Below are 14,648 nucleotides of genomic sequence, written 5' to 3' on the forward strand. Positions count from 1 at the left end.
GTGTTGGGAACAACAATTGAGTTCTACCCATTCCCAGACCAGTCTCCTCTCTACTAGGTCACTGCCCTTATTCGAAGTCTGGTTCAGAACCACCTAGAGGACCGTAAAAATGAAGACATACACTCACACATTCCACTGGAATGAAATCATGGTAAAACAAAACAAAACAAAAAGCAGAGCACAACTATTAGAATTTTAATTATTTAAACAATGTTGCCAATTTGTATACACAAATTGTGAAATCTGAAAAATTGAATAGTACCTTATAGAAATTAAGAGTCCTCATACTTACCTGAAATTCTTTCTGATAATGATGCTCTCACGTACAAGCTTTTCTTGTAGATATTCGTAAACATTGATGATAAGTGATTATAATTCCTAAGCACCTAATGAAGACAACGGTGTTGAATGCTCTGATATAATAACAAAGCATTGCACAGCACCTTGTTTGCATAGTCATTTCACCAACCCTAGAAAGGTCTCCCTAGAATTGAAGTTTTTAATTAAGCATCCAAGACAAGGGCTGCTTCGGGTGAGCTAGGCCAACTACATCATGTAAACGGCAGGATTTGGTACTTGCCAGGAAGATAGATGGCGGTTGTCAGTAAAATGAGCCATAGCAGTTGAAGAAAGCAGTGGGAACCTTTTAGTCAACTGAGTGTAGTACACAGCTAATAACATTTTTCCACTCCGGGTATTGTACAGTATGCACTGGAGGTAAGACTGGCAAAGTAAAATGAACTTAGAACATCTTAAATGCACTTCCTGGCAACTTTTCATGCATTATGCTGCTTTTTTAAACATGTGTTTCATATTCAACTTACTGAATTTTTAATATAATGTTGTTCAGTATCATCATGCATAGATCATTTGTTTTTTAATCTAATAATATGTTTAGATTGTATTTGCATATAATGAATTCTAATGTCTTGTCCTGCTTATACGTTCTGAAGTTGCCATAACTAGATAACAAAGTCCTATTCAAGGTTATTAGATCTAATTTTGCCTCCCTACAAATTAAGTCATTAAATTTAATGAAGAAAGAAAGAAAGATATTGATTTTGTGGGGACCAGAATTACCAAGAAATTTTTCCAAGGCTAGATGAATCCTATTGATTTCAGAGAACTCGAGGCTTTGGCCAATTGTGTGGAATAGAAGATCTAATTGAAAACGAGCGTTTGTGATACTGGTGTTACAAACCAGAATAAATAATGGACAACATTTATTTGCTTTCCACATTTATGGGTGATTCAAAAGCATATTTGTATATTTACTCCCTACCAAATATGAAAAATAAGCTCTGCTGTTTGGAATTAGCTACAAGCAATGCAAACTTGGGTAGACCTGAACATTTACTGCCGAGATGACAGATTAATCCCATAATAAAACATATAAGCCAGGAGTAGAGGAAGACTGGAGAAAGCACAACATGGATTAAAAGCATATCCAATCTTCTCCTATGGTGGAAGTTTCTTTAAAAGGCACCACCAAGAACACTCAATCTTTAAGAAGAAATAGATCATGAGATAAAACACCAGAAACTTAAGTTGCTTATCCTTCCCTATTTTAAAATACGTAGAATGTTATGGTAAATTCTGAGATCTAGGACAACACATTTAGAAATTGTCATGTCCCTAATGTCTTTCAGAGGAAATACTTACACTGATGATCATGATTTTTATTGTTGCTTCTGTTTGTTTATTTTTACCTGCTGGTTTTTCTAGTAGGTATTTTCCCCAGGAAGATTTTTTCAGAACTCTTTAAACTAACCTATCCCCTTTGAGATTCAAAATACCAGGTCTCATTTGCCCTCATCCACTCTCTACTTCTGCATGCTATTGCTTTTCAGTGGGCTCTCGCTAAAATGATGCGTAATATCGAAGCAGCACTACTAATTGTGCTGTGGGTGGAGGTTTTGTGAAAAATAGACTGTGTTCATCCTGCTGAGTTAGTACTTAGAATGCATTTGGAAATCAGCTTGAAGACCAATTAGTATATTTGATTAGATTATAAATGATAGAATGAAGTAGAAACTGTAAGCAAGATGTAGTGAAAGGAAATGACTCCATAGAGAAAAAGGATAAAATGAAAATATTGTCACAAAATATTTAAATTTCAACTTAACATCTATACTGAGTCTGAAGAAGCTAATGAGTGTTTAAATTATTATTTACATGTAAACTGGTTTTGATTTTTCTGCAGGAAAACAGTTGTATGCCCCATTATTGATGTGATTAGTGATGATACCTTTGAATATATGGCCGGGTCAGACATGACTTACGGGGGTTTTAACTGGAAACTGAATTTCCGTTGGTATCCTGTTCCCCAAAGAGAAATGGATAGGAGGAAAGGAGATAGAACATTACCTGTCAGGTATGTAGCTCATATCTCCCAAAGGATAGCATGTGTATTTCTATAATAATTAAGGAGTATTATAAATGTGTGCTCTCATTTTTAAGTCTTTTAAAGGCATATACTTTTTATTCATGTACACATTTCCATTATCATTGCTTACATGATAATCTAAGAATCAATGACAATATTAACTTTAGTTTAAATTAGCACGGACAAATTTAATTATTGGCATAAGTGCCAAATTTCTTTTGAAACTTTGTATATTCTTATATTCAAAATATATTTATTGTAAATTTTCTATCTGACAGAGTTGATGCTCCCAGTAAATATGTATCTTACCTAAATGTGTATGCTTTATAATAGAGATATTCTCAAAACTGAAAAAAGCAAAAATGTTTTCATAAATATTCTAAATTTACCAACTTCAAAGAGCTATCTTCCTTATAGATAAAAATGAAAGATCTATTTGGAAAATTTTAATATATTAACAATTATGAAGGATTTATTGTTTGTTCTAAATTAGTTAAAATAGCTACCTAATTTGAAGTATTGATTCATAAAATATGTCTTTGCTCTTAATACAAAATAAGAAATATCATATGTATCTTTAGTTGTCCAGGTAAACATTACTCACTTTATTAACATAAAATGATCACCTTCTTATTTTAACATGTTATTGTATACCTCTTACCTACAACCAAAAATTGATTTCCTAACAATGTATTGGAGAGGGAGATCATTAGTTTTGCTCTTTAAAGATGATTATGGCAAATCATGATTTAGTTTGAACAATAAAGAAACGCCCTAACATCCTAAAACAATATGTATGACCCATTATCTAAACAAGGATGTCTCCTAACCTACTGAAGAAATGACTTATCCATTGGCAAGACTAATTATCTAATGAATGAATTAAAGCTAACTCTAAAAAGTGACTCATGGAAGAAAACAACTCTGTTATAGAACAGTTAATATTGGGATTGTTACCCTTTTAAGGAGATACTACTACATCAAAGAGAAAAATAAAACGTGGCTCCAAACAATTCCATAAAGATGTGAAGTTATGATGTCAGTATTTAATGTATAACTTAGCGGTCTTTAAATCTTGCTGTAATCTTCATATTCACCAAGTCTTACTGATCCTTGCTCTTAACAACTTGAGGAAAGACAGGCATTCTTATTACCATTGTTTATTAGAAATCCTGTTTTCCCAGATCATGGTTACATTTAGTGTTAGCTGATTTTTCAGCTTCTGAACCCATCTGAAAATTATCGGAATACTTGACCAGTACACTCAAATACAATGTGTCTATTCAAGAATGAAGTTTGAAAGAATGCGTGATTATTTTTCAACGCATTGGCAAAAGACATACTTTATTTAGTTTTGCTTTCTCACAGAGTGAAAAGGTAGATAACTAAGAGTTAGCCACTTTCATAGTAAGAAATTACTGATCTCATTCACAAAAGTAAAGATCTACATAGAAATCAGCCATTATTTCTCATCTTTCATTAATTAAAACAAAAAAGGAAACATCCAACTTCTGTGTTTTAACCACAACTTATGTGTCTTTACCATAAGAACATGGAGACCCAATAAAATCTAAGTATATTTTATCTATTTTCCTCAGTAATGGCACAGTATTTCACTTTATAAAATGCTGAGGGAGCTGGAACAAGAGAAACAGAGAAACCTCAGTCTTTGCTGAAGTTTCCAGATTTTTATGGCAAAAGGTTAATTAATTCATGGGCTGTGTTGTAACAGCCTGCAGGTAATTTTCATCAGCATACCCGTAATGTGAACTTTCTTTGTACTTGTAATCTATTACTCGAAGACGTGATCATTTTTCTCACATTCGTACAAACAGATAAATCATTCTAGGTGTTGAAGACAGTTTTTTTCCCCTACTTGATTAACAGAATTCTGAATAGCTAAAGTGATTAAAATGAGGTTGAAATTTTACCTTTCTTACAGGAATGCCTGCCTCATTTAAAATGTCAGTTATGACAGAACTTTCTAGTGACTATAATTGGCTAGTTAGTCATCATTTAGAAATACAATCATGCATCTGCATACATAGAGAACCAACTTGAACTTGTGACTTAACCTTAGTTATTCCACATTTAAAGTAAAATTTATAATGGTTATATGTATTATTCTATTGTCAACTTTTGGGCTTTGATATTTTCATTTTGATACTAAGTGAAGTTTGTAAAATACTTGGTATTTGTGAAGTTATGAGTATGGAATAATAGCACACATAACCTTGAACATTTAGTTTTCTTTAATCAGTAAACTCTCCTTGACATTTTAGCAGTCATATTATATGATTTCTCAGTAATATCTCAATTATATATGCAACAATAGAGTAATCAAATTGTTAAACCAGAGGTCATAAACCAGGAGCTTATATGTCAGACATGCTGCGTAGATGTGGGTTTTTCGGCATACGTAGTGTTTTGCATTTTAAAAAATTACCAACATTTTAAAAATGAGATGTTCTTTTTTTTTTTTAAGATTTTATTTATTTATTTGGCAGAGAGTGAGACAGCCAGCGAGAGAGGGAACACAAGCAGGGGGAGTGGGAGAGAAAGAAGCAGGCTCCCAATGGAGCAGGGAGCCTGATGTGGGGCTCGATCCCAGGACCCTGGAATCACGCCCTGAGCCAAAGGCAGACACTTAACGACTGAGCCACCCAGGCACCCCTAAAAATGAGATGTTCTAAGTAAATGTACGAATTTTTAGCTATCCTTGAAAAGTCAGGTCTTGCTACGATGGTCTTGTATTCCTACTTGGCACCAACAGGTGGGGTTGAGGAGAAGCTACCATTTAGAAATGGCCTGAAATTTAACTCAGTCCCCCAACCCCTTTTTTTGTGTGTTCCTAAGGCTGAGGATCAGTGTCCATTTGTCATCATTCTTGCTTAAAGAAATGTTTCTCGGTAACTGTGTCGCAGTCAATGGTGAGAGAAATATGCTTATTGCAACAAAGACAAGTTCACATGTTGACTTTATTTGCTTCGCTATAATCTTTTAAATTTGTGACTTTGACTTAGAGGCTACTGCCTGGGAAATGACAGTTTGAAACTCATCAAACATGTTAGCCCTGCATGAATACATACCTCTGTTACCTAATGGAATAGGCAACCAGTAACATAAGTTATCTGGTAGTGCAGATAATCCCCCACATCATTTCATTAAGTTGGGGGTATAGTATGCATTTTTCTAGTATGTATAATTTTTGAGGTGATACGGTTCAGGCTATTGAGATGTGTTGGATTACATATGCAAATGTGCGTTCCTCCCCACTGTTGAGCCCTGTGCTAGGTTCTGCACATACACAAATAAATCTGGCTATCTCTGCTCTAAAGTGGCTCACTGGTGCTGGCCGTATGTATGCTGGACAAGCCAATGAGGAGAGCCTCAGTGGCCAGAGCACTGATGCACAGGAGTTAGACCACTCAGCTGCTAGAGTGGTATGTGCTTCTGGAAGAATCTCACGTTAATCTTATTGATTGTTTTAGTCTCTTAATTATGCCCTGTAGTAATCCTCAATAAATAATTATAAAGATATTAGTTTCTACTTTAATTTCTCATTGATTAAAATAGATTACTTTATTAAAAAACCTGCCAGTTATTTATCAAGTCTTTATAACTTTCTTTACTCTTTCTCTCTTACCTTATGGACTCTTTTACATTTAGTCATTATTAATATTCTTGACATGACTTTTTTCATTCTTACTTGGAATACGATGTTCAGTATCTTCCTAAAGTAAAACAAAAGAGTTTTAGATTTTCTTCTACTATTTGCTCTCATAATAAATCAAACATAGATGTAATGATGAATTTTATTCCTTACACCTTCTACTTACTTAGATATCCCCTTTTATTAACATTTGCCTGATATTATACATTTATTTTTCTCTCAACTGGAATTAGGAATTTATAAAGAAGATCAAATAAATTAAACGTTATTAATAATATGTCAGATTATAATTATTGTTCCTTTATTGTGAAAAACTCATACATTTCACATATATTACTTCCTGTAACCTTCTAGTAGGATATCATAGAAGAAGCATTGAGGCTGGCTTTGGAGGATCTGGGTTTTAATTCAAGCTCCTTCTATTGGGAAATTACCCATTCTTCTCAACTATGAAAAGGAAAACTATTCCGTTTTGCTTAACTAATGAAGTGCTAACATATTAAATGGGAAATATATGTGAAAGAGTTACTTTAAATTTATTTCTGAAAATCTAAGTAACAAATATATGCATTGTTAAATAAATGTGACAAGTATCTAAAAGTATAAAGAAGCAGAACACCAGTGAGCCACCTCTTTTAGTATTTTATTGTATTTCCTAACAGGGACTTTCTTTTCAGATAGATTTCTCCACAATTTATTTATTTATTTTTAAGATTTTATTTATTTGAGAGAGAGAGCAAGAGACCAAGAGAGCAGAAGCAGGAAGAGGAGCAGAGGGAGAGGCAGACTCCCACTGAGCAGGAAGCGGGATACAGGCCTCAATCCCAGGACCTTGAGATCCTGACCTAAGCCAAAGGCAGACACTTAACCCATTGAGCCACCCAGGTGCCTCAGATTTCTCCACAGTTTAAAAATTGATTTATTATTAGTTTTTTTCCATGCCATTACTTTTTTTTCTCAAAAATAAAAATTTTAATGGCTGCTAGCATCTCAGCCATTTACTTAGTTCTTTTATTTTTTTTTTTTTAAGATTTATTTATTTATTTTAGAGAGAGTGAGGGAGAGAGAGATTCAGAGAGAGCAAGGGGCGGGCCAGAGGGAGAGAGAGAATCCCCTCAGCAGATTTCCCACCGAGGATGGAGGCCTGATATGGGACTTGAGCCACCCAGATGCCCCAGCTCTTTAATTTTTTATAAAGACAGTTGAGAGTTTTTTTAGACTTGATTTTGCCAGTTTTATCTTCTGATTTTTTTGCATATAATGTGATCTTTTTAGAATTAAGCAACTAGGAAATATGAAATTTGTCTGAATATTTTTGATACCTTTTGCCAGTTTGATTACCCCCCAAAATTATCAGACTGTAATTTATAGTTCCCCTGGTAAGTATAATAAAAAAAAACACTTATTTTATTCTGTAAAATGCTTTACAAATGAGACACAGTATTTCATATTGTTTAATAGCAACTAAGAATACATTGCTGGGGCACCTGAGTGGATCAGTCAGTTAGGCCTCCGCCTTCAGCTCGGGTCATGATCGGTCCTGGGATTCAGTCCCACATCTGGCCCCCTGCTCAGCAGGGAGTCTGCTTCTCCTTCTCCTTCTGCCTGCCATTCCCCCTGCTTGTACTTTCTCTCTTTCTCTGTGTGTCAAGTAAATGAATAAAATTAAAATATATATATATATTTTATATATATATAAATTTTTATCAGATAAAATTTTTATTATAATTTTAATTATAATATCAGATAATTATAATTATCAGATAAATTTTTATCTGTCAGATTTTCTCTATTAGATTTTTCTCAAGCTAATGCATATACATTTTTACATTGGAGGAAAGAAGCAGATACTCTCAAATCCTGTGAGACACTTCTTTATAGTAGAAGATACGCAAAGCACAGGGAAGGGTCAAAATTATGTGAAGAACAAAGGCTTTAAGAAAAAAGTTTGAAAGAAAAACTTTGGGATATTCCAGCTGTTCAGCATTCTTACCTACTCATGTTAAAATCTAATATACGTTGAATTTGAAAGAAAAAAAAAACCCACCTTAGGTGGAGTATGTGAATCTACATTCTTTCAAGAAAATAGCACATTTATATTATATTATTTCTTAATGGTTTAGCGGATAATTTACAAGACTTTCCTAGCAGTCTGTTGAGATGGGATGAAAAGGGGTATTAACCAAAACGTTTAAAAACAACTGGCCTTATTGTTGATTTTGACTCTTCCTACGCATAAAATGAAAGTAAAAGGAAAGATAAATAATTTGCACCAATTGCTGTACATCCTCTTGGAAGCTTAGGATTTTATCAGGTTGTTAGGATTTTGAAAAAGGATTAAGGAAAAAGGAAAAAAAAAATAACTCTTCCTTTCCTGGCCTATAGGTCTTTAAGCAAGGGTTAAGGTATTGATTCCAATATTGTTGGTAAATGGGATTTTTGGCAGCAAAACAAGCATTTGCCCATACTAAGCAGAACTTTCTTTCTTCTTCTTCTTCTTTTTTTTTTTTTCCTCTTTCTTATCCTTTAAAAATAGCTTTGAAACTGTTTTTGTGTTCCATAGACTAAAGGATTGAACATGTTTCCTTGTTCAGAGCTTAAACCAGTATGGGCTCTTAAAGTGACAGTTCCTTCTCTACCAAAAGCTGTATCTTCTTACCCAAGTATATGTTCAATTGAGTATTATGGTGTGCATTATTTCACTAAACCCCATTTCTGTTCTCTGTAAAAACCTTGAAGTACATTCAACATTTGATTATTCATCACTCTAATAAAATAATAGTTATACTTTTGCTTCTTCTGTCTCTTCTGCTTTCTATATTGGGGATAGTAGACAGAGTAAGGAGAGAAAGAGAGAAACTCACAGCATCTAATTTTCCGGTTTCTAAACCTGCAAAATGGTTAACCAAATTATATTTTATGATTTAAAAAAAAATTAGTTTATGTGAATATTTCAGCTATTTTGCCTCACATTTGTGTAAATAATAAAATATTCATGTTTATCATTTCCCTTTATTATGGCTTGTAATATATGAGAAATGTTATTAACACAGAGCTATATACTTACAGTCTAGATATTGTGTTATTTGGTCATTGCAAATCATAGCCTGAAACTGACCTATAGTCTCTCAAATCTTTAGATTTTTTTCCCAGATTTTTTCCATTTTTATTTACCAAGTGGGATGAAAAGAATCCCGATATGTTAAAGGGAAAAGTGAGAAGAAATGATGTTTCAATAACTTCGAAAGTAATTGCTTTGAAGAGCAGTGATAAAATTCATAGGAAAACACAGTGCGTAAATTTGGGGCTTGAAATCAGGAGAAGTGTATTTCCAATTAGCTATCCCAAATTCCTTGGTGTATATGGATAAACTGCGAGATGACTAATTGGTAGAGAGGGAGAGAGGTATGTAGAGAAAGGGAGACAGAAAGGAAGGAAAGAAAAGAGAAGAGAAGGGAAGGAAGGAAAGGAAAGGGAAGGGAAGAGAAAAGAGAAAAGATTGTTTCCTTAATCGGGCCACTGACTACCTGGGGGCTCTTGAACAAGTCTTTTAAACACATTGCAACTAAATTTGGTTGACCAGATCTATAGAGACCTTAAAGTTCTAAAATACTACAATTCTATTAAAAATTAATTAGACTCCAAAAATAATTTTTAAAAAGCTGATTATAATCTTGCCAAACACAGATGTTTTCTCTTCCTTATTAAAATTAATATTTAAAATGTGTAATTCTTGTTTTGTGCTGGTACTATAATAGTGTTACATCCATTAATACATAGATCCTCATTTTATAGATGATTAAGCTGAAACACAGAGTTTAAGTGGCTTACCGAAGGTCACACTGTGCGGTTGAGTTTTAACCCCAGTCAGTCTAGACACAAAGTTCATGCTCCTCAACACTAAACACTAAACGTACCCCTCTCTTGAGTCTCCTGTGGTCTCCCTGCTTTTCACACATGTGATGGTTATCCTAGTGAAATACTTGACTTATCATCTTATTGGTAAAAATGTAGATCACAGTTTAGCATTAATGAATAATCAGACGTGTTCTACTGTAATTTCTTTAACTTTGCCAACTTGTGGTGAAATACTGCAGTGTTTTCCATGTCAAATCCTTACTTTTTGGAATCCTTTCCTGTAGTCTGCATTGTTAGAAAGCTTTGTATCTTTAATTCTAAAATACTTCCGAACTCAATCCCCAAACCTCTACTAGATGATAAAATCCTGGAATGAGCCAAGACATCTTTGTTACTTATCAGTTTAGCAGATGTAAAGAAAGAATTATTTTTGTGATTTCCAAAATAAAATTGCAGGTGATTTTAACTTACAGATAGATTGCTTTGTGGCCACTGGGGATACGTGCTTATTTGTTTATTTCACTAACAAATATCTGTTAGTAGTCTAATAATATTAAACCAATATATTAGCTATATGTATAAAGGTGGTAAAATATATGCAGAAATAAATGTAATACTCAAAAAGAAGTGACAAAGGGCCTTGAGCAAGAGGAGACTGAGGGCTACTGAAGGAGGTAGAAGGGAAGGATTATATCCAGATTGGAGGGACGGCGGCTGTACTGAGGGCAGGCTGCATGGAATAATAGTCCTTGGCCTAAGAATAGAGCAGGTTTGAACATACACCGGAAGTTTAAAAAGGGGAATCCAAGTGACAAGTGACTGTGGACACGTGCACCGGGGTGGGAAAGTTCCTATAAACAGCTGAACACTTTGAATACAGGGAAAATGTTAAAAGGAATGGAGATGCTCTTTGAGTGGCACCACATCAGGAGCTGGAATTTCTTCTTTTTTAAGAGAAAGAGTACACAGTGGGGGGACGGGGTGGTAGGTGCAGGGGGAGACAGAGAGAGAATCTTAAGCAGGCTCCATGTTCAGCGTGGAACCGGACACAGGGCTTGATCTCACAACCCTGAGATCATGACCTGAGCTGAAATCAGTAGTCGGAAGCTTAACCCACAGAGCCATCCAGGCGCCTCTGGAATTTATTTCTTAAAATAGGTATTTAAACATCTGGTAAGCTGTTTCAGAAGAGTTTTGATTTAGAGAGATTAACCTGGCTATGGTTTGTAGAATAAATTTTGGAAGCAGCAGACTCTAGAAGCAAGAGGATTCCCTCATAACAGAGTTAGGAATAAGAGGACTGTAATTGGATAGTGACCATGATCGCAGAGAACAGAGATAAGAGTCAAAAATACTGTGGGAAAAAAAATAAGAAGTATTTGGGTAAATGATTGAATGGGGTACAGAAAAGAAAGTTGCTAAAAGGGGTTTTATCCTTCCATATTGAAATTCTGGAAGGAAATAGAGGACACTGAAGGAGAAGCATATATGGAAGGGTAAAACATTCTCAGTGCTATGTTGCATACTCGGAGCAGAGGAAATTTTTTTAAGAAAACATCTAGAAAGTATTTAGAAAAGCACAAACAATGCAGAAAGAAGCAATGAAAAAAGAAAATACAGATTAAGGCTCTGCCTCACAGAGAGAACAATTAAAGGCCTACAATGAAAGAGCTTCTACAGGTAAAGAGTATAGGAAGAGGAAAGTTGCACTGAGATGCTCTCGGGAAGACTACATGTTGGGACAAAAGAAGATAATTATTAAGAGCAAACATCTATATAATTTTATTATAATTGTATTATATATTATATAATTATTGTATTATAGTTGTATATTACACTCATGTCACAAATATGGAATTAGGAACTTGAGACAGCCAGCAAGGAAAAGGAAGAGGAAGGGATGTCAATAAGAATCAAAATGAATAGGAAAAAACTCTCTGGAAAAAGGCAGTTGGAGTTAGGGGTGAAAAGTGTTTTAAGCAGGGAGGCTGAATTGTGTTCAAATGCTTCCAAAGGAAGACATTTTAAGGAAAACCTATTGAAATTCAGAATCAACAGGGCCCTTTCAGAAAGGAGTTATTGTAGAGGTGGGAGCAGGATCCAGATTCCAGTTAGAAGGTCAAGAGGAGTTGAGGGAGTATGTAGAAAGCATCCTTTCGATAAGGTTACCAGTGAAGGGAATAGAAAATATATATCCCTCGTTTGAATGAGTAGTAGGATGGAGTGAAGAACTATTTTGGTTTAGGATAGAACTTGACCGAGCAGTATCATAAACTCAAGGGGACAATGTAGAAATCAAAGGCATAAAACATAAATGTAATAGTCAATGAGCAAGTGGCTGAAAGAGTAGTCAGAAAAGAGCTGGCTGAGGGCAAAAGAGTGACTGTTAGCTCACAGTGAAGAAGGGAGGTGTTCTTTCCTCTGAGGCAGGAGGAAGGAAGAGGCCATGAGAGGATACATACACATATGGAGGTAGAGATTGGGGGCGTTTAGACTTCACGACCAGGGGATTTTTATTTCATACATTGCCTTAATCTCCAGTTTTTTGAGAAGAGTCCCAAACTTTTAGGTAAGAGTCAGTTAAAAAATGAGACAGGTGAACAAATTAGCACCAATAAAAGGATCGTTAGCTGTTTGTAGGATAAGCAGAGAGTATTTGGACTTGAAGTATCACCAGTTGACTTCTTCTTACTAGTTTCTCAAGATTCTCTGGCTCCTAGGAGCAGAAGCGGATAATGCAAGGGTAGGTTTACCCAGACACTGATATTTACAAAAAGAGAATTGGGTCAGATAAGGGAAGGACAGAGAACTTAGGATGCTAAGCTATTTTTTTCCCTCGCTGACCTGGCAGAACCTTGGCGAGAGAGTGAGAGGAGGGAAAGGAACAATTCCTGCAGGGGGTTATTATGTGAGAATAAGGAGTAGCTAAGGAACCCTAAACACGAAAATAGAATAAAAAATTGACTGTCATAAGATTGAAATAAGAGGGGTTAAAAAATAGGAAGTTGTGTCTCCATACTGAGGGCTTCAGAGGGGAGGGGGGTGGGGGAATGGGATAGACTGGTGATGGGTAGTAAGGAGGGCACGTATTGCATGGTGCACTGGGTGTTATACGCAACTAATGAATCATCAAACTTTACATCAGAAACCAGGGATGTACTGTATGGTGACTAACATAATATAATAAAAAAACATTAAAAAATAAATAAAAAGAGATCTTAAATATAAAAAAATAAAATAAAATATATTAAAAAAAAAGTTGTGTCTCACAGAGGCAGATTTCAGACTTCAAGATCTTGGATCTGAAGTAGATTCAAATGATTTTGAAATGAAATGAGGTTGTGTTATGAAAAGTCAAAATTAAGTGAAGGGCACTCAAGACCCATGAATGATATCAACAACAGTGACGACAGAGACAAAGTTAATACCACCTAACCTTATTAACTATTTGTTATGTGCTGGGAACTGTGCTAAGGGCTTTACTTTTACTAACTCAGTTCATCTTCACCTACAGACTGTTTGGTAAGCAAAATTCCCAGCCTTTGGGCTGATTATTCCCCCCCTCCTCAGCCAATGGGCTAAGTTGCTTAATAAGGTTAGGCCATAGATAGGTTTTTAATTTTCTCGGTACCCTGAACGCTTAAGGTCCACACGGGCATATGCAAATAATTCATTAGGGACAGTACAGAGCAGTTAACTTAGACTAGAACACGTTGCATCACACTGGCTATGGCTGTAGATACTATATAAGGCCCAGTCTCTGGACTGTTTGAGAGAGCTGACATTGCAAATACAAGAAAAAAAAACCTCTCTAGGAGCATCTGTCTTCAGAAAATACAGGATTTTTTTCGAGGAATTATGATTTTATGTTCTTATTTTTGTTACTTTTTAAGCATAAGTGAAACTTTTGAGTCATTCTTATGGTTAAATATATAAATTATTTTAGTCATTTATTATGCATTTCTCACATATTTGTAGGAATTATGACCAATGCATGTATTTAAGCTAAATGCATTAGTACTTTATTAGTAAATTGAGAAGTGGGTAGGCACTCTGAACTGATCATTAAAAATGCATCACTTAACATTCTTAAGCCCTTGGTTGCATCATGATAAAGTAATTGCAGCAACTTGTGTTCCTAGTTTCATTAAATAGACTACCCAGCACTATCACACCTTGTATAGTCATTGCCACAGAATTCCAAAACCCCAATCAGGTGAGGGTCGCGGCTACTCCATAATTATCATCTGTTGGGCTGTGTTAGTGTGTCTCGTTATAACTCAGAAGGTCAACGATACTGTTCATGATAGCAAGGCAGCAAGACCAGAAGTAATAAAATAGTTCCGAGACTAAGGAGGCTCTGCCTCTTCAGCTGATAGACAGTTAATTGCTTGAGTATAAAACAGTGAGAGCACTGGGAGAAATAAAGAACTTTGCAGTATGGTCGATATCCGAGTACGATATTATTTGGTGGGTTTTCAATAAACTACATTGTTCAATTAGAGGACATGAGCATATCCTGTGTCAGAAGAGGATATGATCTCCAGGAAAGCAACATTTGTTATTTTTCTCGCTGTCTCAGACTGCTTGGATGAGCATTCCAAGTCCCCTAGACCTGTTTCCCCTCTTTAGCAGCACCTTACAATCACCAAGGGACTTTACACATTACCAAAGGTGTGGCCCCACCCCAGACCAATTAAATCTGAATTTGTGGAGAGTGATACCCAAACA

General features: G+C 35.2%; 1 protein-coding gene across 2 annotated transcripts in view; it reads left to right on the forward strand.

Annotated features, from left to right (window-relative positions):
• The window catches only part of GALNT13 (polypeptide N-acetylgalactosaminyltransferase 13), a 512,016-nt gene that overhangs the window by 321,078 nt on the left and 176,290 nt on the right, over positions 1-14,648 (forward strand). For both annotated transcript variants that reach the window (XM_045781744.2, XM_045781753.2), the window contains exon 7: positions 2,204-2,374. In XM_045781744.2, the coding sequence (XP_045637700.1) occupies positions 2,204-2,374 (171 nt within the window). The remainder of the gene's footprint in view (positions 1-2,203; positions 2,375-14,648) is intronic.

This window comes from Ursus americanus, chromosome 1, assembly GCF_024610735.1.
Source record: "Ursus americanus isolate L20-20 chromosome 1, mUrsAme1.1.p, whole genome shotgun sequence".
Classification (NCBI taxonomy): domain Eukaryota; kingdom Metazoa; phylum Chordata; class Mammalia; order Carnivora; family Ursidae; genus Ursus; species Ursus americanus.